General features: G+C 43.0%; 1 protein-coding gene across 5 annotated transcripts in view; it reads right to left on the bottom strand.

Annotated features, from left to right (window-relative positions):
- Positions 1 to 21: 21 nt before the first annotated feature.
- LOC130539457 (disks large-associated protein 1-like) overlaps positions 22 to 26,960 on the bottom strand; it is a 57,980-nt gene continuing 31,041 nt past the window's right edge. For all 5 annotated transcript variants that reach the window (XM_057057797.1, XM_057057800.1, XM_057057801.1 and 2 more), the window contains 9 exons: positions 22,424 to 22,549; positions 22,158 to 22,316; positions 20,968 to 21,050; positions 19,086 to 19,131; positions 18,647 to 18,928; positions 18,132 to 18,264; positions 17,787 to 17,878; positions 7,392 to 7,544; positions 22 to 3,261 (listed from right to left, as the gene is read on the bottom strand). In XM_057057797.1, the coding sequence (XP_056913777.1) occupies positions 3,037 to 3,261; positions 7,392 to 7,544; positions 17,787 to 17,878; positions 18,132 to 18,264; positions 18,647 to 18,928; positions 19,086 to 19,131; positions 20,968 to 21,050; positions 22,158 to 22,316; positions 22,424 to 22,549 (1,299 nt within the window). In that variant the 3' untranslated portion in view covers positions 22 to 3,036. The remainder of the gene's footprint in view (positions 3,262 to 7,391; positions 7,545 to 17,786; positions 17,879 to 18,131; positions 18,265 to 18,646; positions 18,929 to 19,085; positions 19,132 to 20,967; positions 21,051 to 22,157; positions 22,317 to 22,423; positions 22,550 to 26,960) is intronic.

Below are 26,960 nucleotides of genomic sequence, written 5' to 3'. Positions count from 1 at the left end.
AATAAATGAGAGAGACAGAGATAAGAATTACTTTTATTTCAGCTTCATCAATAACTGATTGACATATATATTATACTCTTTTCTTTACAGTGTAACACAAAATCTAACAGGAGAAACCACGTTAAAAAGGATATTGTTGTTTTTGTTGTTTAAAAAAAAAAAACTGAATAAATTAGAGCATATACAAACCAACCATATTCAACTGAGGTTTAGATTCATTTGTACCAATAATGTGTCTGCATGCATTATGAATCTTAAGGAATCATCTACTGTATAAATACATCTGACCAATTCATGTACAGAATGACTCTATGAGGTTGCTATAGAACAGAGAAAACAGGGAAGCACTTTAAAAAGACTATACACAGACACACACGCATGTACACCCGCACGCCGCACACACATATGCACACGCATAGATGCATGCACGCACACACACAAACAAACAAACAGTTCTGTTCCTGCACAATTACATGTGTGAGAACAGACATATGAAAACAGACAGACATGTCTGGGAAACCCTGAATTTTGTTTCTTAATGTCCTTCTTCCTGAATGGTAACAAAGATATCAGCTCAGGATCAGCAGCATTGTATTCATGGAAATGTTGACATTTACTCGCAGTAATTCCTCTTTTAAATGCTAGGCTATTTAAGCATATGTTGTTGTTTTTTTTAAAAAAACCATCTAAATAAGGAAGGGATTACTATTTCTATCTGACACCTTGGTATTTCATTGTTTAGTATCTTTGTTACGAAGGTATTCTCATAATGAAAATAGGTTTTTTTTGCAATAATAATAATAAATGAGGAGTTCACATTAAATCTATGGCTCACTGACATTGTTTCAACACAGAGGTAATCAACTGCTGTACAAAATCCCCCCCCCCCCCCCCCCCCCCCCACCATTAAATACAGAAAACCAATCTGTACAAATTAAGTTAATCAATGCATCAATCCATTTTTATCATCCTCTTCCTCCTCCTCCTCATTGTGTAGATAGTATATAGAAGCGCCAAATAAAATATCATAGCTGGTGCCATAAAAACTAAACAATAAAATATGAGAGTGTTCAGAAATGTTGTGTTTCAAAGTGCCAGATTGGACATTCTACTTTTTAAAAACATAAAATAAATGTGTAAATGAACTAATCTGAGAATGGATAGTGATCTGATCTATCAAATTTCTAAGGAAACACAGGAAATTGCTGCCAAAAGAAGAAAGCAGTACATAACAGACCAATAATTACCCACTGGGTGTTAATGACGCTTTTTGTACCAACTTGTGGACGCTTTGAAATCTCATTCTCTTTATTAGTAGTGACATCTGGTGGCAAACTGACATTAAAACAACTCTGGGAGCTGCACGTCACCCTTCAGCCTTTCTTACACTTCTACATGCTGTAATAAGTCTGTAGAAGGAGGAGGATAAGGTTGAATCCCTTTGGGACAAAACACATTCTAATCCAGGGGTAAGATTAAAAATAATAAAACTCCAGAAAACATTGCACAACCAAACATCAAGACATCAAAGGATAAATATTCCATTTTATCTCATTCCATACTTTTAGCTGTTTGCACTACATAGAAAATCTTTCATAATAGTATTGCTCTAATGTAAATAAGTGATTTTTAGGGACAGATCATCTGTGGATGAGGTAATATTAGGATAAATGAGCCTATCATCAGTGCATGGATAGCGATCAGACAAATACGGCAGCTATAGCCATTCATTCCTCTTTTGAAGTTATGGCTATCAGAAGCTGCATCAGTTAAACTGGAGCCCCCTGGATCACTGTGAGCTTTGTCTTATTCACAAACAATGCAAGAAAAAAATCATTCTTTCAACACTCTGTTTCATAGTGGCTTTTATAAAAATGTATATCGTGTTATTTTAAGATCATATCAAGTATATTATACTTGGTAGGAGATGGAAAAGGAGGAAAAAAATCAGCCACCACTTTAACACTCAGTCTTCATGCATTTGCACATAACCTGATTATTCTGGACTGTAATGACCATGTGTATATGTGTGTAGGATTCTCCATCACCTCTGTACGTGTACGTTTGTTTAAAAATGGCCTACAGAAAAAGCCAACATCTGCCAAAGGGAAAGGCAGGTTCTGACCAGTCTGGTTCCAATCTCATACTGCACCAAACACTAGAAAATCCACATTTACTCAGAAAGAGTGTGATATGTTTTAAAAAGGTTACGCAAACAGTTCAGCTGTTTTTTTTTTCGAGTACTGAAAAGCTACCACATGGATTCTGATACTGATAATAACTACTAGTAACAACTGGTAATAACTGGACAGCCTTGTTATTTACAATTTTTGTGCATTAAATAATTATTTGAAAACTTTGCTGTTTGATGGAAAGGTGATGATCAGTCCCCATCCACACAAATAGGTTACAGTTCAAACTAAAAAACAAATCCATGTGTGCTTATGTAGAGGCCTCTTTAGATTTGAAATTGAAATTTAATGAAGAGGTTCAGCAAGGGTGGTCCATTCTGGTGATGTATTTGCTCAGATGTAACATTGCTTGATGAATTATGACTACCAACCAGTGTTAGTTTAGTTTAATAAACTAACACTTAATCCCCCCAAAAACAACAAAAAAAAATCGGGCTGCTAATCATGTGTACCTGATGTGCGCATTGATCTGTGTGTGTGTGTGTGTGTGTGTGTGTGTGTGTGTGTGTGTGTGTATTATGGGTGAGGTGTGGGTGGGTGGGGTTTGTGTTCAGCAATGCTGTTAACTGTACAGGGTGGCTCAAACATGCCTTCCCCTGCATTTTACTGCTGATAAGGCTAATATTGTAATATCGCCGTGTCTCTATGTAAAAGTCATTTAGGAAACATGAACATATTAGTTTGGACCTCCAGAATATGATTCTCTCAAACCAAATTTGACCTCTGTGTATTAAAAATATGTATATATTGTTTGCACCAAAATACTGTACTGTGGTGTGGACGACCATACATATCCGTGCTGTGTATGGCGTCTCTTGCGTGTTACTGTATCCCCAGGACATCCTCATAGCCTGGTCTGAGCCTCAGGAATGTAGATCTCAATGCTGTCAGCACTCTCTGTGGCTGAGTTTTGCCGTACAGATGCAGCTCTCTTGGCAGCCATCAGGCGTTTTCTCGCCTCTTGCCGTTGTTTCTCTGAGCTTTCCAGTGAGCGGTCTCTGACCAGAGGGGGGTGGTGGTGGGGACCCTTGGGTGGCTTTTTTGCCACTGAAGGAGGAAGTGGCCTCTCCTGGTAGGGAGATGATGTTAAGGGAGTAAGGCAGAACAATTTAATGAAAAAAGATACTTTTGTTCATGCGACTTGGATTGCTTTATGATCACCTAAACCTTTGTGCTTATAATGTAGGAGGCTCCATCTTTTATTCAAAATATAAATAAAATAGATAATTTACATGATTCTACTCCATGGTAAAAGCGTGTTCCAGACAAGACACAAATGATTATCCCTCACATAAAAGGAAACAAGAGCAAACAACTGCAATATCTGTTTTACACTTCACTTAAATAACATGGGATTATATAGATGATTAGATTAGTGCACTTAGTGCAAATGTGCCAGTCAGGTCTCTTATAATTACCTTTTAACATTTGTCTCCTCCACTGCAATTTAGAAATTTTCAACTTTTAGATTCCTGTTTTTAGTTAAGTGGCGTTTAACCAACACCCATGGCTATGAAATTCCCTAAAAAGAAATTTAAAGAACTGTAGGCAGTAAAAACTTTTGTATTTTTGTCTTTTGCTGATTTTAAGAGCAGAACCATTTTTTCCAGTAAAGAAGATATTGCTCTGGGTCTAACATGAGCTCTGAAGCTTTTTAAGTGAAATGAGCCTTTCACTACATTTATTCATATACTTTCCTCACAAGGCTGTTTTTTTTATTATTTGCTTCATTAAATGCAGTATTGGACTTAATGTCATCCAATTCTCATTCCATTTATAATATCAATTATTATTATTATTACTAAATGGCGCTGATTAATATTTAATAACATTTATCTCTCTTGTTTATCTATAATAAATTGGTTCTGCAGCCACAATTACACATCCCAAAAAGGTAACTGCATTTGTTGGTCGGTTGGTCAGTTGGTCATTAGGAAGGAATGAAGGAAGGAAGGAAGGAAGGAATGAATGAATGAATGAATGAATGAATGAATGAATGAAGGAAGGAAGGAAGGAAGGAAGGAGGGAGGGAGGGAGGGAGGGAGGGAGGAAGGGAGGAAGAGTCAAAAGTGTGAAGAAATGGATAGAATGACAAACAACGGCGCAGGGTACCAAGCCCCTGTGGTGCTGTTGGCATTGCAGTGATGCTGTTTGATGTGTGGTGGATTGTGGGGGCCTTCACTGTCAACACAAAAAAGCACAAGGAAGAATACAACAAATAAGAAAGCCAGCAGAGTCATCCAACACAGTGATGCAAAGCCACAACAGACATTATTATGGCAGGTGTGTGATTTACAGATACAGTAAAACACTTGCAAATGCAACTGTATCTGCATGAGACACACCCTGACAGTCAAGCTCCGGCAGTGAATACTCAATGTTGCCTAAGACATTGTTGTGACAACGTTGTAGGAGAGATTAATGATGGACTTCATTAGAACAATGTAGAGAAACATATTTAATAAACAGCCAGGCCGATAGTATTGTTTAGTGCTGACTGTTAACTATCTTCAAGGATCAAGGATTTTTATTTTCATGCCATCACATTGCACACATGCTGCATCAGATGGTCCAAAATGAAGCACCCAGGTCACAATTAATAAAGCACAAAATAAGGCACATGAGCAATTCACAAAATAAAGTATAAAAACATAATACATGCAACAATATATGTATATACCAGATGCTATTATCAGAAGTATCCATTCCCAAACAATAAATACAGAAAATTTGATTCTTTGATTCTTCCTTTGATTGGTGCATTTTGACTGATTAACCATGATTCAGATTAAGGAGTAAATGAATTGATGACATCTTTAACTAATCATCGGTTGCATTTTGCTTGATTCACTTGTATTGTGATAACATTTTAATTCATTGTGCCATGGATACTGAAATAAAATTAAATGTGTCCAAATCTGTCAGTTTTGCTTGTGTAAGGTTGTTATTTGACTTCAGGTTGTGTGTTTATCCTTGTCCTGAGCCTCTCTTGTCTCTGTCTCTATATTGGTCTCAACCTTTTTGCTTCCTCCATCCTAAAATCTGAGGTTTTGATGCCACCAGATAGGCCAAAAAGGTCTATCAATAGGACTATGTCTATGGTTCCTGTCCTTGCAAAACTCTTTAGCATGCTCCACTGTGATGACTGTGGATGTATGAATTCTCTATTGTGTCCACTGGGATGTCTCTTTTCAATTGCAGCATTGGTAATTGGTCAACCCTGTTTTCAGGAGGTGAATGTTCCTGGCATCTTGCTCAGTGAGCCCGCCAACTCCAGGTACTTTATATAGAAAAGCAATAGAATGGAGGTGTTGCAAGGGCCTGTGTGGCTACCAGAAGGTGTAGCAGCACTCAGTCACATAAAGGCTGTAGGCCTTAGTGGCCAAAATTATTACTGTTGTGGCTGTTAGGCTGTGTTCCATGTCAGCAAGGTCAAACCCTCAAGGAGAGTTCTCTGGTCTGCTCCCAGATGCCAACCACATTCGTGCTTTTGGACTGTGCTATGGTGTCATAAGAGACAACCAATGCAATTACCCTCCAGGGGTGGCTGGGGATGACCTTGGGATAACTTAAGGCTCGCCACATGGTTAGCAGTTAATTGTTAATCTTGTCATTGGCCACCAGGGAAAAGTACCATGAAGAGCTGCCAGTTAGTGTCATGATTTTTTTTTTGTGGGTCGGTTGTGTCTTAAGCCATGTCTGGTGTTTCTCCTGTCTCTGGTCTCTCTCTCTCTCTCTCTCTCTCTGAACTTTCTCCCTCCTTCTTCACCTAATCTCATGATCTTGATTGCCTGCATCTCTGTCCAGCATTCCAGCCTTGTGTTTCTTGTGTTCTTTATTTCCTGTGTTTAGCTTGATAAAATCCCCATCAGTGGACTCTCAACTGGGTTGTATGCATATTGTTCCATGAAGTTTATTTGTTTAGTATCTAAGTCATACACATTAATTACAGTATTATAATGTAGAAAAAGATCTGTGTATTTGAAAGTTCCAAGGTTCTGAATAATAATAATATATAATAATAATAATAATAATAATAATAATAATAATAATAATAATAATCTTGTCAGGCCCACCCCTCGATGAGTCTCCATTTCATCACAGGGCCCGATATGAGCAATTGTGGGTTTGGTACCTTGCTCAAAAGTACCTGGGTAATGCTCTGAAGGTGTTCTGGTACCTCTCCCTACTACCAGAACACCTTCCATGTTTTGTCTGCCCTGGGGCTCAACCAAAGAACACTCCACTTCTTAGCCCAGTTCCCAGCAGACTGAGCTACTGCCACCACCCCTAATAATAATAGTTATTATTATTATTATTATTATTATTGTTGTTGTTGTTGTTGTTGTAAATCCAATTTAGAATTAACAAAGTCTGTTTGCTCCACGGCAGGCAATAAAATGTGTTTTGCTTACCTTTTTGGCCATTGCTGGGCCTTTTTTTAAGCCTTAATTATTGAGCAGTTGATGAAACACATACAGAGCGATTCTATAAAGTATCGTGTCTAAAACAACAATACATTTAATAGGGAAATACATTAAGTGAATGAGTAGAAAGCATGTAATGACCATGGTAAATGGAAGTTAATTTAAGAATTAGGGGGAAATGTCAGTGAAACAGAGCAACAGAATTACAAGATGCTTCTTGCAAATACAGTCACTAAGTCAACCTTAACCCTCATCTCCAACCCTAAGACTTTTATAGCCGCCGTATGAATTTGGACTGAGCAATAGTTCACATCACTGATATCATAGTGTTGTAGTTTTATTGAGATTATACCATGACTAATAATTTCATTAGCTATGTCATAAAGACAGGTATGGACAGACTGCTTCAAGTTAGAGGCTATTCCACCTACATATTTATGGCTCAAAGCACTGAACATTTTTTAATTCAAAGCAAAGTGACAAAAGTGTCCCCTAGCCTACTAATAGCACATGTATATTAATATATAGTTTGAAATAACCTCTGAAGTCTGAGTAGGGCTGTTTTGCCAACAAAAAAACGTTAATTTACCATTTGAGGTCTCTGCTTCTGTTCACAACTTCACTGAACACACAGCTTCATTACTCTCAAGCTGATGTAGTTTCTGTCTTCTTGCCAAAACTTAATTATGTGTACTAAAAATCTTACTGTTGTCAACAATGTCCTGACATTACTCAGTGTTTAATAGTGATGGAATGAAATTGAAGGAGTTACCTTTCTTTCCGGTGGATCAACCGGTCTCCAGTTGTTGGCTCTGAGCTGGTGAAGCTCATCAAACTTAAGACTGATGTTCTCAATTGACAGCTGAATCATATCCCAGAAACCAGCAAGGTCAGAGGCTATGGGACGAGGGTGTGCATTGGGGTTCTACAAGAAGGTGAAAGCCACAAAGATTTTAAATTCAAGCTTAATTTTTTTATAATAAATGTAGAGCAGAAATGTACAGCATAGTTTGTTTAGAGAATACACAGCAATAATACTTGCAAAATCCACATGAAAATGATAGCACATAGCCGTAATGTCTAACTGAGACCTGGCTTCAGGAGGAGGAGTATGTTAGCTTAAATGAATCTACTCCTCCTACCCATCTTAATTATCATATTCCTCGCGTTACTGGTTAAGGAGGGGGAGTGGCAGCAATCAATCACTCCAAGTTATTAATTAATCCTAGACCAAAACATGGTTCCAGTTCATTTGAAAGCCTGATTCTTGGCATCACCAATCTGAACCGGAGGACAGAAAAGCCACTTTTGTTTGTAGTTGTATATCGGCTCCCTGCTGGACCACATTCAGAGTTCCTATCTGAGTTCTCTGATTTCTTATCTGACTTGGTCCTTAGAACAGATAAAGTCATTATTATTGGAGACTTTAACATCCATGTAGATGTTGTAAATGACTGTCATACCCTGCTCCAGCCCATGGACTCAGTTCTTTTCCACTCCCCTGCTCACACCACACCCTCTGATCACATACCTGCTCTCAGTCACTGATCACACACCTGCCCTCACTCACTGATCACACACCTGCCCTCACTCATCAATCAGTTCACCTACCAGTATATATTCTCCAGCCTCACACTCGCTCGGTGCCAGATTGTCTCTGCTATGCATGACCTTCCAGCGTTTACCTGCCTGTCTTCCTGGAATCGACCCTGCCTGTTTACGACCTGCCTGTTCTGCCTGACCTCCGGTAAATTAACTCTGTCTTCTGTCTTGACCACGAGCTCAGCCAGTCTCCCTCTGGATTGTTTGCCTGATTCTGCCTGCCTCCCGGTTACTGACTTTTTGCCTGCCTTGACCAAGTCCACTGCCCCGCCCTCAAACTGTTCTTTGTTTGCCAGATTACAGTTAATAAACCTGTTAACGGATCATCAGTTTATTGCCTGTTTTGTACTGCACTTGGGTCCATACCATACCCATCACAGTACAATCTGGCCAATCATGGACCCAGCAGAACCACCGTCACCACGGGATCGGTTTGAGAGAATTGAGGGAGTACTCATGCTTCGTGAGCAGCGGTTGGAGGAGGCGGCTGCCCATGCCCGACAAGCTGCGGAGGCCCAAGCCAGGGCCATCACAGCCCTCACTGCTCAACTGCAACAGCTGACCTCCACCCTTTCCTCTCCAGAGGCTACTGTCTCTGCACCAGCACCTCCACCTCCTGCTCCCGTTCCAGCGTTGCCGAGGATGATATCAGAACCCCGGCTGGGGGCCCCAGAGCGCTACAATGGGGATCCCAAGCTCTGTCGTCCCTTCCTGACTTCCTGTTCCCTGCTCTTCAGTCTGCAGCCACACACATTTGCCACTGAGGGAGCCAAGGTGCCATACGTCATCAGCAACCTGACAGGAAGAGCTCTCCTCTGGGGAACTGCAGAGTGGGAGAGGCAGACTCCTGCCTGTGCTTCATTCCAGGCCTTCACAGAGGAGCTGCGCAAGGTCTTCGGGCTGGGAGCTACGGGTCCAGATGGCACTTCGGAGCTCCTCTCCATACGGCAGGGGAATCAGTCCGTGGCAGATTACTCCATCGACTTCCGGACCAAGGCTCGTCAGAGTAACTGGAACCTGGCTGCACTCCGGGATGCCTTTCTGCATGGTTTAGCAGAGTATATCAAGGACGAACTGGTTTCTTACCCTCTACCTGCCACACTGGATGAACTCATCGAACTCAGCACTCGACTGGATCTCCGTGTCAGGGCCGGAGAAGAGAGAAGGAGACAGAACCCCGCACCTTCCACGGCAGCTCACTGCCTGGATTTCCCCCCCGCTTCGGCCCCTGTTTCTGCTGACCCAGAACCGATGCAACTGGGTCGCACCAGACTCACACCAGAGGAGCGTCAGTGTCGCCAGATGGGGAATCTCTGTATGTACTGCGGGCAATATGGACATTTTATCTCTGTCCGTTAAAAGGCAGAGCTCACCAGTGAATGAGGAAGTCCTGGTGAGTCATGTGGGAGTGAAATCTTCCTCACAGATTAAACGCCCCCTCTTTCTAGCCAAGCTTCTTCTCGCCGATGGCTCACACCCTGGCCACCTTCATTGACTCCGGTTCCGATGGCAATATTATGGACGAGGGCTTGGCTATGCAACTCGGGCTAGAGAGGATTCCCCTCAACCCACCAATTCCTGCCAGGGCCCTGGATGGTCATCTCCTGGGAACGGTTGCCCACCAGACTGCCCCTGTTCACATGCTGATTTCTGGTAACCATCATGAGACCATCCAGTTTCTTCTCCTGCCCTCATCCAAGATCCCTCTGATCCTGGGCTTTCCTTGGCTCCGCAAACACAACCCGCATGTCGACTGGACCACAGCCACTATTCCCAGCTGGAGCGGCTTCTGCCACCAGGTCTGCCTTCGGGATACATCAATGCCACGCCAGACTATGCTCCCCAGCACCTGCCTGGACCTGGCCAGAGTCCCTGCTGAGTACCATGACCTCAGGGAGGTGTTCAGTAAAACCCGAGCTACCTCGCTGCCCCCCCACCGCCCTTACGACTGCGGTATTGATCTGAAGCCTGGCATGTCACCTCCTAAGGGGCGCCTCTACTCTCTGTCTGGTCCAGAGCGGGAGGCCATGGAGGGCTATATTAATGACTCCCTGGCTGCAGGAATCATACGCCCTTCTTCATCCCCTGCAGGGGCAGGATTCTTCTTTGTGGACAAGGACAAGACCCTGCGCCCTTGCATCGATTACCAGGGTCTCAACGACATCACAGTCAAGAACCGGTACCCCCTACCACTCATTTCCTCTGCCTATGAGCTACTTCAAGGGGCCAAGATCTTCACCAAGCTTGACCTTCGTAATGCCTACCACCTCGTACACATTAGGGAGGGGGACGAGTGGAAGACGGCCTTCAACACCCCCAAAGGACATTACTAGTATTTGGTGATGCCATTCGGTCTCACCAATGCCCCCGCTGTCTTCCAAGCCTTGGTGAATGATGTCCTCCGGGACATGATCAACAAATGTGTTTGTCTACATGGACGACATTCTTATCTTCTCCACCTGCCTTGAGGATCACATTCACCATGTCAGGACGGTGTTGCAGCGTCTCCTGGAGAATTCGCTGTTCGTCAAGGTTGAGAAATGCGAGTTCCACACCCAGTCGGTGGCCTTTCTTGGCTACATTGTGGTCGAGGGACGCTTGGAGATGGATCCTGCTAAGGTGGAGGCGGTAAAGTCCTGGCCAGTTCCGGAGACCTGTAAGCAACTGTAGCGTTTCCTGGGTTTTGCAAACTTTTATCGACGCTTCATCCGGAACTATAGCTCCATTGCTGCTCCCCTCACCATGTTGACCTCCCCCAAGAGTCCCTTCCGCTGGTCCCACGCTGCAGACTCTGCTTTCCAGACCCTGAAGAACCGCTTCAGCTCAGCACCCATCCTCCAGGTCCCGGAGATTGAACGACAGTTCGTTGTGGAGGTGGATGCTTCCGATGTTGGAGTGGGTGCAGTCCTGTCTCAGCGAGCAGCAGGTGACCAGAAACTCCATCCATGTGCTTTCTTCTCTCGGCGTCTTTCACCAGCCGAGAGAAATTACGACATTGGCAATCGGGAGCTTCTGGCTGTCAAGCTGGCCCTAGAGGAGTGGCGACACTGGCTTGAGGGGGACTAAGCAGCCCTTCTTAGGTTGGACAGATCACAAAAACCTGGAATACATCCGGACCGCTAAGAGGCTCAACTCCCGACAGGCACGATGGGCCCTCTTCTTCACCAGGTTTGATTTCTCCCTCTCCTACAGACCCGGCTCCCGCAATGTCAAACCAGACGCTTTGTCACGCCAGTTTCAGGGAGAGGGGGATGAATCCATCCCTGCAGACACCATTCTACCGTCTCCTTGTGTTGTCACATCCCTGACGTGGGAGATCGAGGAGAGGGTGAGAACCTCTACAGAGGGGGAGGCTGGTCCCAGTGCTTGCCCCCCAGATCGCCTGCATGTGCCTGCAACCCTAAGGACAGAAGTGCTCCAGTGGGCTCATGCCTCTAGGTTTTCTTGTCATCCGGGGATCCAGAGAACCTGTGACGTCCTCCAGCAACGCTTCTGGTGGCCCTCGTTAGAGGAGGACACCCGGAAATATGTCAACGCCTGCCCTACCTGCAACCAGAACAAGTCTTCTCGTCAGGCCCCGTCCGGTCTTCTACAGCCACTTCCTGTGCCGCATCGTCCCTGGTCACACATTTCTTTAGACTTTGTCACTGTTCTGCCACCATCTGAGGGGAAGACGGCCATACTTACAATCGTGGATCACTTCTCCAAGATGGCTCACTTCGTCCCCTTACCCAAGCTCCCATCAGCTAAAGAGACTGCCCAACTACTCCTCGACCACGTCTTCCGTCTCCATGGAATTCCTGTGGATGTGGTCTCAGACAGGGGACCCCAGTTCTCTTCCGTGTTCTGGCAGGAGTTCTGCAGATTGCTGGGAGCCACGCCGTCATCAGGGTTCCATCCTCAATCCAATGGCCAGACTGAAAGGGTGAACCAACAAATGGAAACAGCCCTTCGGTGTACTGTGTCCCAGAATCCATCTTCCTGGTCCCAGCAGCTGTTGTGGGTGGAATATGCTCACAACACTTTGACAAGCTCTGCCACAGGCCTGTCTCCTTTTCAGTGTGCCTATGGGTATCAGCCACCCCTCTTCCCAGCCCTGGAGAAGGAGGCCTCTTGCCCCTCAGTTCAAGCCTTCCTCCATCGCTGTCATCGGACCTGGGCCCGAGCTAGAGCCTCCCTCCTGAAGACTGCTGGCCGCTACTCCTCTGCTGCCAACCGTCGTCGTTCCCAAGCTCCAGAATATCAGGTGGGCCAGAAGGTCTGGCTCTCCACCCGGGATCTTCCACTGCCGGTGGAGTCCAACAAGCTGGCTCCCAAGTTCATTGAACCGTTCCCCGTCGAAAGAGTCATCAATCCGGTGGCAGTCAGGCTCAAGCTTCCCCGGTCCATGAGGGTTCACCCAACCTTCCATGTGTCCAAGGTCAAGCCTGTCCGAGAGAGCCCTCTGATGCCTGCTGCTCCTTCACCGCCTCCTCCTCGCTTCATTGATGGGGGACTCACCTATGCTGTGCACCGCATCATCCGCTCCCGTGTTCATGGCAGGGGCCTTCAGTATCTCGTTGACTGGGAGGGGTATGGCCCAGAAGAGAGATCTTGGGTTCCTGCTCGTCACATTTTGGACCGACAGCTCCTCCGTGACTTTCATCGGCAGAATCCAGATCAGCCCTCTCACGACATGATCGGGGGCTTCCCTCGTCGAGGGGTGCGTGCTGTCGGTCCTACTGCTGCTCCAGCTCCTGAGCCAGAGGAGGATTCCCGGTCACAGACACGAGATCTGCAGGTGACCTTGTCCTCCTCTCAGGAATTCTAACCCGCCTTCCAGTTTCCCCCTCCTCCCACCCTGGCTCATGGGACTTTCTGGGGACGTCGGGAGCCGTCCCTTGAGGGGGGGGTTCTGTCACACCCTGCTCCAGCCCATGGACTCAGTTCTTTTCCACTCCCCTGCTCACACCACACCCTCTGATCACACACCTGCCCTCATTCACTGATCACACACCTGCCCTCATTCACTGATCACACACCTGCCCTCACTCACTGATCACACACCTGCCCTCACTCAACTGTTCTTTGTTTGCCAGATTACAGTTAATAAACCTGTTAACGGATCATCAGTTTATTGCCTAAGTTTAAGGAAGTGATCCATGTGCTGATCCCAGGACCACCGTGTGCTTCTCCAGGGATCAATCATTATAATCTTAGCCCTGCAGAGGTTGACTCTATTGCTGAAGGTGCAGCAACCTCACTGAGAATCACACTTGTGTGAATCACGGTGTGCCACGTGGTATAATTCACATATTAGGACCCTCAAGCAGAAAGTGCGCAGACTAGAAAGGAAGTGGTATTCTTGTAAAATGGATAGCTATCATGTAGTCTGGAAAGACTGTCTGGTAGTTTACAAAAAGGCCCTCTGTAAGGCTAGAACAGCTTATTTTTCTTCTTGAAGAAAGAATTGAAGAAAACAAGAACAATCCCAGGTTTCTTCTCAGCACTGTGGCCAAAGAATCACAGTGTTTTAGATCCACGCATCCCTTCTTCCCTTAGTGGTGAAGACTTCATGAGCTTCTTCACTGGTAAAGTTCTAGCTATCAGAGAAAAAGCTAACCAGGCCATCCCAACAACTGGATCATCACCAGATGTGCTGACTGTGGGAACATACAGGGTCTCCAACGAGCCCTTAAACTCCTTCACCCCTATATATTTTTCTGAGGCGTCTTCGCTAATTCAGAAATCCAAGTCCACCACGTGTCTTTTCGATCCCATCCCAACACACCTGTTGAAGGATGTTTTACCATTGATAGGCAGTTCTATCCTGGACCAGATCAATGGTTCTTTAGTGACAGGTTATGTACCCCGCTCCTACAAGGTGGCAGTGATTAAGCCGTTGCTTAAAAAACCATCACTGGATCCGGATGTACTAGCAAATTATAGGCCTATATCCAACCTTCCTTTTATCTCTAAAATTCTTGAGACGGTTGTGGTGACTCAGTTACTGGAGGACCTGCAGAGAAACAGCCTGTTTGAGATGTTTTCAGGCTTTAGAGCTCATCACAGTACAGAAACAGCACTTCTCAAGGTTACTAATGGTCTTCTTACAGCTTCAGATCATAGAGTAGTTTCTATGCTGGTTCTGCTGGACCTCAGTGCTGCTTTTCATACAGTTGATCACAGCATCCTGTTACAGAGACTGGAACATGTGATTGGGATTAAAGGGACAGCACTACACTAGTTGAGATCGTATTTATCAGATAGATACCAGTTTGCTCATGTCCATGGCGTTCCCTCTTCATACAGCAGGGTTAGCCATGGAGTTCCACAAGGTTCTGTACTTGGACCACTCCTTTTCACCTTGTACATGTTTCTCTCAGGAAACATTATTCGGCAGCATGGGATAAATTTTCATTGTTATGCTGATGACACTCAGCTATATTTATCCATGAAAGCAGAGGAGACAGAGCAGTTAGTGAAGCTTCAGACCTGTCTTAAAGACATAAAGTCTTGGATGTCTTTAAATTTCCTTCTCCTTAATTCAGGAAAAACAGAGGTCATGGTGTTTGGTCCTGAACCTCTCAGGGATAGATTAGATCACATGATCACTCTAGATGGTATCTCATTAACATCTAGTCTCTCTGTGAGGAATCTTGGAGTAACTTTTGATCAAAATCTCTCCTTCAACTCACACATTAAAACCGTCTCTAGAACTGCCTTTTTTCACCTGAAGAACATCACAAAGATCAGGAAACTACTGACGTGACATGATGCTGAAAAGTTAGTCCATGCATTTGTTACTTCCAGGCTGGACTATTGTAATTCTTTATTATCAGGGTGTCCAAACAACTCTTTAAGAAGCCTCCAGGTGATCCAAAATGCCACAGCTAGAGTTCTGACAGGTATTGACAAAAGAGATCACAATACTCCTATACTGGTGTCTCTTCATTGGCTGCCCATTAAATTTAGAATAATTTTTAAAATCCTTCTTCTGACCTACAAGGTCCTCAGAGGCTTAGCTCCATCCTACCTGGAGGAGCTAGTGATACCTTATCAGCCCAATAGACCGCTCCGCTCTCAGAATGCTGGTCTACTTGTGGTCCCCAGAGTCTCTAGAGGTAAAATGGGGGGCCAAGCATTTAGCTACCAGGCCCCCCTGCTGTGGAACCAGCTCCCTGTCCAGGTACGGGAGGCTGACTCCATCTCTACTTGAAACTTACCTCTTTGAAAAAGCTTCTTGTCACTAATTCAGTAGTCCTAGTTACTATCATAGACAGACAAATTATCATACTTAGGGGGTCGTCTAATCATTAGGTTAACATCTTAGTTATGCTGCTATAGGCCGAGACTGCCGGGGTCCAGATACATGATCACCTGACGGGCCTCTGTCACCCCACTGGGTCATGGTTTCCTCTCCTCTCCTCTCCTCTCCTCTACCCGGCCATCAGCAGGAGAGTTCCCCAACATGAGCCTGGTCCTGCTCAAGGTTTCTTTCTGTTAAAGGGGAGTTTTTCCAGGGCCACTGTTGCTTGTTTGGTGTTAGGCCCTGGGATTCTGTAAAGCACCTAGAAACATAGTTGCCAATCTATACATGGAGAAGGTGGAATCCCAGGCCCTGACATCCTTCACAGGAACTGCGCCAAGCCACTGGTTCAGGTATGTGGATGACACCTGGGTCAAAATTCGAACACAAGAATTGGAAGCGTTCTCCGATCACCTCAACAAAACAGACCAGCATGTAAAATTCACCCGGGAAGATACAAAAGGAAACAGTCTGGCCTTTCTGGACTGAGCAGTCAAGATCACTGAGGACAGAAATCTCACCATCGAAGTCTACAAAAAACCTATACATACCGACCAGTACCTTCAGTTTGACTCTCACCACCCACTGGAACACAAGTTGGGAGTGATCAGAACTCTTCAACACCGGGCCAGAGAAATACCCACCACATCCCAAGGCAGAAAGAAGGAACAGGACCACATTAAGACAGCTCTCAAAACATGTGGTTACCCAGACTAAGCCTTCACCAAAACCTCAAGAAAGCGAGACCCCAGCAAAGGAGAGGAGCAGAGAAACAAACGCCGCAGCGTTTTGATCCCCTACCTGTCTGGAGTCTCTGAGAAGTTTAGGAGGATCCTCCAGAAACACGACATACCGGTTCAGTTCAAACCCAACAACACTCTCAGACAGAGGCTAGTACACCCAAAGGACAAGACACCAAGACCCAAACAAGGTAATATTGTTTATGCTATACAGTGCCAGGAAAAATGCAAGGAACTGTACATTGGGGAAACCAAACAACCTCTCCACAGAAGAATGGCACAACAGCATTCAGCAGTCCACTTACACTTAAAGGAGAGTGGGCACTCCTTTGAGGACAGCCAAGTACGGATACTGGCCAGAGAAGACCACTGGTTTGAAAGGGGTGTCAAGGAAGCTATCCATGTCAAATTGGAAAAACCATCCTTAAGCAGAGGTGGTGGCCTGAGGCACTTCCTATCACCCACATACAATGCAGTTCTCCACTCCTTCCAACAGCAAAACAAACATTCACACCATTCCAGGAGACCCAGTGACTCACCACCATGTGATCCAGCAGACAAAGGGGAGACACCTCAACAGAAACTAGGTGAACGACCCGACCAACGACCCTGCTAATGACTCTCAGGTGACCACCCAGATCATTAGCATGCAGATGGTCCACAGGGGCTATATATTTTCAAGCTCTCTCCCCAGCGATTTCAGAACTGAAGAAGCCTTCTGGATAGAAGGCGAAACGTCTTCAAGAGAAGAAACCCAGTCCAGTTGACATAGAAAACTATCTTGGACACCTAGAAACAGTTTTGATTGTAAAAGACACTATATAAATAAAGATTGATTGATTGATTAATTGATAATGTTGTTTTTGTTGGTGTCTTTAAGATGACGGATTTAATTATGAGCCACAGTTCGAGAGTCCATTGGGATTGATGGGACTACACTGCCATCGTCTGGTGTAATGAGGTATGGGGCTTGTTCACTTTACATACTTACGGTTTGAGAAAACTCTGTGCCTTTTGAGGTAACCACAGCAGTAATTGTCCACTACGTGAGGACGTGACAGTCCAATACTGGAATAGCTTACAATACTGTGCAAGCAGCTTCTTCATTGACACTGTTGTAGTATTCAAGATATTTTTTTACTGACAGTCTTTAAATAAAAGATTATGTCAAACCAAAATTGTTATTGTATGTGATTTACTTGTGGAATCTATTTTAATAAGATCTATGCAGCAGAAACATCATCTTAGACCAAAAATTTAATGTAGATTTAAATGTATTCAATATGTTGATATCCTTGATAGCCTTAATGTTTTCACTTCGCATCTGTCAATGAACTATAATCTGGAAAGTTGGTACTAGTTTAGCCTAGAGAGCAGCAAGTGTTTCAAATTTCAATTCTGAAACCAGATTATCAGAAATATACATCAGGACATTGATGGGTGAAGCAGTTTAAAGTAAAGTATAAAACTTCTTCAGGTGAGCACTGTCACAAAGAAATGATTACATGTTTTGTGAGAGACAGTAAAATTTACTCACCAAATTCTCTTCACATAGTTCTCTGAACTGTTGAAACTTTTGGGAGATTAGAAGTTGAGCACTTCCAACAGCACTCCTCATCTTCCCAAGGACTACAAGGACAAACCCCAGTGCATCCTTCAGTAATCAGATTGTAATCAAATATTTAACATTTAAAGCTTAGTTTCAATAATGAAAACAATCTAACTTTCTGACATAGTGTTACACACTTCCTGTAAAGATGTACACTATATAGTACATTGAGCACATTGAGGCTTCTTTATATTTGACATAATGTAGCAAACTTAAATATAAGTAATTTCTGTAACCCACCTAAGTAAACTTTATTAACATAATAAAACTTACTGTCTTCAGGAAGGGCATTCTCCCGCTGGTCAAGCTCCATTTGTCGACACCAGCCCTCCATACGGTCGCTCTCAGCTTGGAGCAGTTTGAGAAACCAGCGTCCATCTCTCTGACACACTGATCTCTGCACCACCTGTCAATCATATTTCAGAACAGTAGAGGCCATGGTCTATATATTAAACTATACTACTGTATATATAATATTTAGTAATTGTTAACTAAAAGTGGGGATTTGACAATAAACTCAGTACATGTATAAATCTCTACTTTGTTCAACTGTACCAAAGATGACGATGATCATGAAGTTTCAGTTAAAAGCAAACTAGTATGAAGCCTCGGGAAGACTTGAATTGGATTTGATTTGCCCTCTTTAAGAACCTGCATTGCCCCAGTATATATTTAAACCAAATGTCTTGGTCACTTGTGGAAACACTGGCGCGTCTGTGAATAATGTTTCTGGGATGACCGGTGCATTCATATTAAACTGAACTGCTAATGACTAATTTGATGCACACCTCCAGAATAGCAGAACTGCTGACATTGACATCCATTGGGTCATCTGTTATACTGTCTATCCATGGGTCTGGAGGGGGGAGGATAGATGGGTCAAATCCAACATCCTCATAGTCATCTGAGGCACAGGCATGGTAGTGGTTCCCTGAGCCTTGGATACTGACAGTTGAGGTGGCAGCGTCACGAGAATATTGTCGAGAGAGGACACCAGATGGCAGTATTTCCATATTGGTATCTGGGGAATCCAGAGGGGTGCCCAGCAGGTCCGGTATGTCTAGATCTGCCTAAATGGGGGGGAAACCCAAAAAATCTCAATAAAGCTTTTTACCTGACTTTTACAGGTAGATCAGGGGTAACTGAAAAGTACCTAATTGGTGTTAGTCACTATTCATGAGTAAAAGGTTTTAAGGTTAAAAGGTTAAATTTTTTTAATTAAAGTACCTGTACAGCAGCTGTAACACTGTTGGAGCGCTGGCACCGACGATACCTGATGACAAAGAGGAGACGCTAAACAACAAGAACTCCATTATTTATTATTATGTACAATATCACAATTTAAACAGAAACATGTTTGGATTCATGCAAAATGGAGTTCAGATGTCTTACTGTATATTTAAATTAGTAAATGGGTATTATATAGCAGATTATAGGAGGGTCCAGCCATGTTCATAAACAAATATAGATCTTATCTGACAGAGGAGGCTAATTATATGAGCCCCCAAAGCATCTACTACCCCTCTAAACATGTACTTATTTTACAATAAGCACAATGTTGTACATATTGTAACTAATATTTCACAAGCTTCCTGTAATGAGAATTTAAGAAACACACCTTGCATTAAAAATGCTGAATGTTGTGGATATAATTACTTTGATTTTTTTAATGTTTTGATATACATGTTAAATGTATTCTAAGATATTTTAGGGCAAACCTGTCACGTCATGGTGATTTTTTTTGTTGCGACTCCCTCTTTTATTTTGAAAAGTAACTCTCCTTTCCTTACAGGTCACTTGCTTTTCCCTCATGCGTCACCTGCCTGATTATCCTATCTGATTCCTGATTCAGTCCACCTGTTCCCAAATGCCCTTGCCTACCGTCTGTCTTTGTTTGTCCTGTGGAAGTGTTTTGTCCTGTTTTGTATGCCAGCATTTGTCGTTTCATGCCATAAGTCTTTTCTTGCTGCTGTTGTGTGATTCCATTTTTTCATTGCAAGTTTTGTAATTTTGTTTCGGAATTGTACATATCCTCAATTTCAAAAGCCATTTTTGTTTGCTTCCTTTGGTAGTGATTATTTTCAGATGGAGTACATTAGAATTTTTTTAGACCCTCCAAACTGAAGAAGCCCATTTTAATTCTTCCGAGAGTCAAGCGTAAATTTTTTATTATCCTCCAGTCTGGAGCATTTTTGGTTTATAGTTTAACATTTTATTTTTCCTCCATCAGGAGTGATCTTTATTTTAGTGTTTAAGTGTTGCAGCCTGTTTACTTCCTCACTTTGTAGAGATGTGGGGAATCAATAAATGGAAAAGTGCCACTAAAGTGAAACTTAGGAGCATTATGGATTTTGTCCTGTCTTGAAACCAACTCTGAGTTGGTTTGGCCATGTAGCCAGGATGGTGTTTTGTATACATCCAACCCTGGAAACACTTTTGGATGTCCCCAGAGCGGCTGAGAAGAGGAATATCTGGGCCTCCCTGCTGAGGCTGGTACTCCCATGACCCAAATAAGCAGTTTGAAGAAAACTGTCATCAAGAGCCCAATACTAATTTTTCTTGTATACTTTAAAATATTGCTTCAATTTGGGAAATGGAAAATGCCATTCAGTTGTATTTTATTTCCCTGTTGTATAATTTAATTGCTGTAAGCCTTTTTAGGCCCTTAATTTTCCTTAAAATATTCTATTTTTTTTACAAATATGAATTACCTTCCTACCTACAGGAAGGGCATTTAATCTACCACCAGATTCTTGCCAATCATCTTAAAGATAACTATTTCCAAAATTAGTTTTCCACTGGAAATATTTTGTGGTTTGTGTGGACTAGTACAACCAAGAACTGAATGAAATTATAAATGGAATGCTCTGAGGTAAACCGCTCTTTGTCACTGCAAGAGAGTTCAGAGAAAAGGGCCTAATGAATATGAAGTTTATCACATTAGAACCTTTAAAGTGGAGATGTTACATAATCCCATATTCAAATTGAATCCCACGAATTAAAAAACAACAATAATATCTAAGAGGACACTCTTCTGCCAGTTTATTCATTATTACATTTAAACTAATGACCCCAAAATATTTACAGTTGGCCTTGAGAAGAAAATTACCCTCTGTGATCCTCAACTTGCACCCCTACAGATGTGAACTTGGAGGGATCTTCAGGATCGGGGATTTCCTCTGGACCATCCACCTAAGGGAGTAACGTTTCACAGTATCATCAGACTGTAGAACTATCAACTTAAGCCTTGCTGCCTACAACTAAAACTGCAAGACAAACGTTCAGTTGTTGAAACAGCTAAACCTTCTTGTTGGGCTTGATGTTTTGTCACCTGTCACATTTGCTGCTTCGTACACCATTCCATGTAGATCTGGGGTCTGTCTAATGTTTCTGCCTTGTAAAATCAAGCTTCTCGCTCTATATTTTGGTCATAGAAAAATACAATTCTTTCATATAAAATAAAATAATTTATGAAGTGTTAAAAAATGGTGATTTTTAAAATTATTTATTTAATTATTTTATGTTTTAATCCAGTCTATTGATATTGCCTGGTATTTTGTAATGCTGAAATATGCTCTGGATCAAGTCCACTCTTTGCTGGTCGGCTGCAGTTATACATGAGCATCAAATGGCTCCGAAAACTATCTGCCTGATTTGTGGAATAACAAATATGGACTATACTTCCAGTACAGACGATCTCCACCTATGACACAATTTGTGTTTGCTCATCTAAAGTATTCAAAAACCTACACACCCTACCACTCCTGATTTTCATTCTCCTCCTCTGTGACCAACTACTTCCTGTAAATTATTTTTCTTTTTTCAATACTAAAATAACCAAGATGCATTGTGTTAGGTTTAAGACTTTCTTGTTGACTTGACCCCCTTACCTGCTATACTAGTTTCCAACAACTCTTTCACAAAACTAAGGTTCTCCTTGTAAAGGCTAATCACTCCACCATGGCCAAATCAGACTGTTTTTCCAGCTTAACATCCACAAAAGTCCCTCACACAGTTATCCGTAAAAACCGTAAAATCCGAAAAAAAAAAATTCTGTCCAGACTTGTATTTCATGTGATTTTATGAACAAAACTTTCCTCTTCTTGTCATTATTGTAATACATTATTATTATTATTATTATTATTATTATTATTATTATTATTATTATTATTATTATTACTACTAGTAGTAGTAGTAGTAGTATCACTCTGATATCACTATTTCTTCAGGGCAAACGGAATTGATTATCAGTCACTTGGTCTCTGTCTGTCTTCATCATTATTTTCTACCTGTTAGTACCTGAATACCTATGGAGAGACATTTGCCCTTCCTGAGTGCATCTTTTCGGTAATCATCCTGGTAGTCTTCAACAACTGGCCTCCTGCTCAGCACCGAAGGTTTGGGGGGGCTGACAGTCATGGTGCTACTACTGACATGTTGACTGGCTGGTCCATGAACCTACACAGAAACAACAGGGATTTGTTGGCATTGTTGGAAAAACCACATTTACAGAAATGAGTTTATTTCGTTATGATCTGTTATGGATAAATTACAGAAAAGCTCACCTGTGCATTAGCAGCTTCTATGGCAGCTGTTAATGCTTTCATGCTGTCAATGCTCTCTGTTGAGTTGCTGAGTCTGGACTGAATGGTCATATCACCTCGGGGTCCTTCCTCCTCCATGTATGCATCCTGGACAAATGGAGAAATAGGGGAAGAGAGTTGTTAATCCACGACTCTGGATCTCTAATAAAACTATCCTGAAACTGTTTTCAATCTCTTGATACTGAACAAAACAACAGTGACATTTAATTCCAAATTGCTATGTGCTGTTTTAATATGCTGAGAGCTTTTCTTTTAAAAAATTAAAATGTAATGTGGTTTGTGTCAAGTAAGATTTATTTGTGTTAACCTACAAAGATCAAAACAGCTCCCTTATGTTAAAATTTTTCTTCATCTACACTGTAAATAATTTTATACATTTCACAGTATAGATAGGAGGGTGCTTTGAAATTAATTGAACTATGGGGATAGTGCTTACCTGTACAAATTCCAAATTGGCTAAAATCTGCAGTAGGTCTGCTGCTTTCTTTGTAAGGTCACATGATTCATGAAGACTCATTTTAAGACTAGGCAAAAACAGACCTACTGAAAATTGATCCTATGTGATTGGAAATATACTGTTACTGGATGTACTGTTACTCTCTCATCAGAAACAACCATTTATGTGAACACTTCCATCATCTATTTCTACAGTGAGCAGAAAACCCCTGCCCACAATTTCAAGTGCCACTGTACATGGCCCAGTGTTTGTCTGATATATTTGCTCTCCTTAACGTTCTTAAAGTGGCCAATGATTTGGATGGGTAATAAAGTGGCAGTTTAGCTAGTTATAAAATTTATTAAAATTTATTATAAAATAATTTGTTATCCATCCAATTTCAATTCTCCTGTCCTCTTCTCTCCCCTGTCACCCCCGCTCTCTGTCCCGTCCTGTCCTCATTTGTAGGTCAGTCTCTGATGTCATTAACCTCTTTTCTATCACTATGTACAGTATCTATCTGTTACATGACTTTTTAGTTGACTGATGAGTGTGACATGATGAGTGGCCCCACTGACCTTAGTTTTATTTCATTTTTTTCAGTATATCTAATGTATATGCACATGGATCTGGCCTGTACCAGATTCTAAATAAATATATTTGAAAAGAGGTTTGTTTGCATCTAGTGACCACTAGGTAGTACTGGCAATATTCTTGAATAAAGACATGAGGACATGAGGTAAAGAAAGTATTATAGAAAAACAAAAAATGATGTTGTCATATAAGAATATGGAGTCTTAATACAACCTCAAAAATCTGCTTGTATACATCGTGCTATGTATTGCATACAGATTTGGTGATGTTCTATAACACACAAGCTGGCTGATTGTGGCCAAATGGTGGAGCACTGAATATTTTATGGATGAGTGAATGGAGTGAAGAAGACAAGTTACACCCTGATGGTTGAGGCGCACATAACTAGCTGGAGTAGTTTAATGTAAAAGCAGTTTAAAGTAGTTTCATATTTGATCTCCCTGCTATTCGCAGACTGCCAATGATCCCTCAGCCTCACAGCACATATGATATTGAGGCACGCAAACTATCAGGTTTTTTTTACAGGGCTTGGTAAACTTAGAACCCTATGTCCTTTCTGCCAGATGACTTGTAGTCATTCCTCTCTGGATAACAGTCAAAGAGAAACTAGACGAGATAGAAAAGATAGGGGGTCAAAACCTGTGTTGAAGAACCAAATGAATGGGCAGAATTCCTATCGTAAAAAAACATCAGGGAAAATACAGAGTTACCTGGACATAAATAATCTGAATAAGATCATTATCGGAGAGAGACAGATCTTTCAGCCAGTGAAGGGGTTGCTCAAGTTAAAACACTTGATGTGACATCAGGCTTCTGGAAACTACCACCCCTCAACAGACTCATTGCTCTTGACCACATTCATCACACCAGAGAGGGCTGCTATCACTGCAAGAAGTTGTCTTTTGGTATATTGTCAGCATTTCTCAGCTGATTGATGGCATTGATGGAGTCCTGCGCCATGCCGGTAATGGCCTTGTCACAAGAATGTATGGGGCCAGAGCATTATAAATAGCTGTACAAAGTACTACATATATACAGATCAGAGCTGGGTTTACTTTGAGAAATGACAAAGATTCACTTGCTGGGCGATATTATAAATTAAAATGGCATCAGAGCAGACCAGATAAAATAAAAGAGCTGAAAAATGTGGTGGCTGTTCACTGTTTCATGGGCATGATGAACTTCGTACACAAATTTTCATCACGCCTGCCTGAGTAGGCCCACCTGTTAAAGACAGAGAACAGCTGGAAATGGGGGAGTACCCCAACAGAAAGCATTTCTGGAAACAAAGAATGAACTAGGGTCACTCTCTGTGTTTGTCCAGTACTGCCCAAGTCAGGAAAACCACTGTAACAGCAGATGCCTCTTCATATGACCTAGGAGGTGTCGACACAACAACAACAACCAGATGGTTAGTGGAGACATGTAGGTTTCATTTGTAAAAGTCTGACCACAGATGAATTAAGATTTGCCCAAAGAGAAAAAATCTTTAGCTGTGACCTTGACATGTGAGCACGTGCAAGGATACTTGAGTGGCCTGGAATTTACCATTAGAACTAATCATAAGCCACTCATAACACTTCTGAAGTCCAGAGCATTAGATGACCTAACTCCAAGGATTATCAGATTCAGACTCAGGTTGCTTCGATTCACTTTCAACTTCATCCATATCCCATGTAAAAACCTGAGAACAGATAATGCCCTGTTCAGGGTGCCCCTTCCAGCTGCAGCCATGCAAGCATCCTTGCTAGCATATATTAATGGCTGGCCTGAACACAGACAATAGGTGCATGGGCTGCAGCTGCTCCACTGGCCTGAAAGGTCAGTCCTGCATAATGTAGGGCTGCTGATGAAACGTGAGGGACTAATCCCTGAAAGTATGAGAACTTACATCATACAGAGACTTCACCAGGGATATCAATGTATCAACAAATGCCTATCTAGAGCAAGCGAACCAGTCTGGTGGCCAGGCATCAAATCTGCTGTTAAGCAAATAGTCGAGAAAACTATCTGACAGCACACCAATAAAACAGACTATTGCAAGATTTAAAGCTATGTTATCTAGGTATGGATACAGAGAATTGCTTGTCAGAGACAATGGTCCTCAATTCTTCTATAATGAATTTGCTCACTTTGCCCAAGAGTATAAATTCACATACATGGCAAGCAGCCCTCATTTTCCCCATCAACGAGGAAGCAAAATGGGCTGCCAGATCTGTGAAGTTCCTCTTAGAGAAAGGGCCACTCCATTGGCACATGCGGGCTCCCCAGCACATCTACTAATGGGGAGGAGAATCACAACACCAATGTTTCTGACTACATCAAGTTCTGCACTGAGAACTCCGTCCCCACCAAGAAGGTACGCTGTTACCCAAACAACAAATCATGGGTGACAAGTGACCTGAAGGCCCTTTTGAACAAGAAGAAGAGGGCCTTCACTGCTGGAGACCCGGCTGAGCTCAGGAGAGTACAGAAGGAACTGAAACGCAGTCTGAAGGAGAGCAAGGACGCCTATAGGAAGAAGCTGGAGGAGAGACTGGAGAGGAACCAGACCAGGGATGTTTGGAGTGGGATGAGGACAATCACTGGATTCCAAAAGAAAGGAATACGCTCAGCTGATGGGAATGTGGACCAAGCTAATGAGTTGAACCAGTTTTTCAACAGGTTTGATTCTAGCTCCCCCTCCCCCAGCTGTCCCAATATTCCTCTGGATAACAATGGGTCCCCTTCACACCTCCCAGAGCCCCTAACACCTCTGCCAACTTCTTCCCCCTCCCCCCTGCTGACACCCTACATAGATTCCAACATGTCAGCCATCCCCCCGACAGGACTATCCTTTACGTCTAGCCAGGTGAGGAGAGAGCTGGAGAGGCTTAACCAGAGAAAGGCTGCCGGACCGGACGGCATCAGCCCACAAGTGCTGAAGAACTGCTCCAGGCAGCTGTGTGGAATACTGCAGCACCTGTTCAACCAGAGCCTCATCTTCAGAGGATCCCAGTGCTTTGGAAGACATCCTGCCTTGTCCCGGTGCTGAAGAAGACCCATCCTGTGGCACCGAGTGATTACAGACCAATAGCACTGACCTCCCACATTATGAAGGTCATGGAGCAGCTGGTGCTGACACACCTCAGACCTCTGGTGAGCCCCTTTCAAGACCCTCTGCAGTTTGCCTATCAACCCAAGGTGGGGGTTGATGACGCAGTGATATACTTGCTACAGAGGGCTTACTCCTCCTTGGACAGACTAAACTCCACAGTGCGGGTCATGTTCTTTGACTTCTCTTCTGCCTTCAAACCATCCAGCCAAGACTGCTGAGGGCTAAGTTGGAGAAGATGCAGATGGATGCTCCCCTTGTTTCTTGGATCGAGGACTACCTGACAGGTCGACCACAGTTTGTGAGACTACGGAGCTGTGTGTTCGACCCCCTGATGAGCAACACAGGGGCTCCCCAAGGAACTGTGCTGTCCC

The sequence above is a fragment of the Takifugu flavidus genome, chromosome 15 (genome assembly GCF_003711565.1).
Source record: "Takifugu flavidus isolate HTHZ2018 chromosome 15, ASM371156v2, whole genome shotgun sequence".
NCBI classification, from domain to species: Eukaryota; Metazoa; Chordata; class Actinopteri; order Tetraodontiformes; family Tetraodontidae; genus Takifugu; species Takifugu flavidus.
The sequence above is the reverse complement of the archived record's forward strand: the minus strand, read 5'-3'. Positions and strand labels throughout refer to the sequence as shown.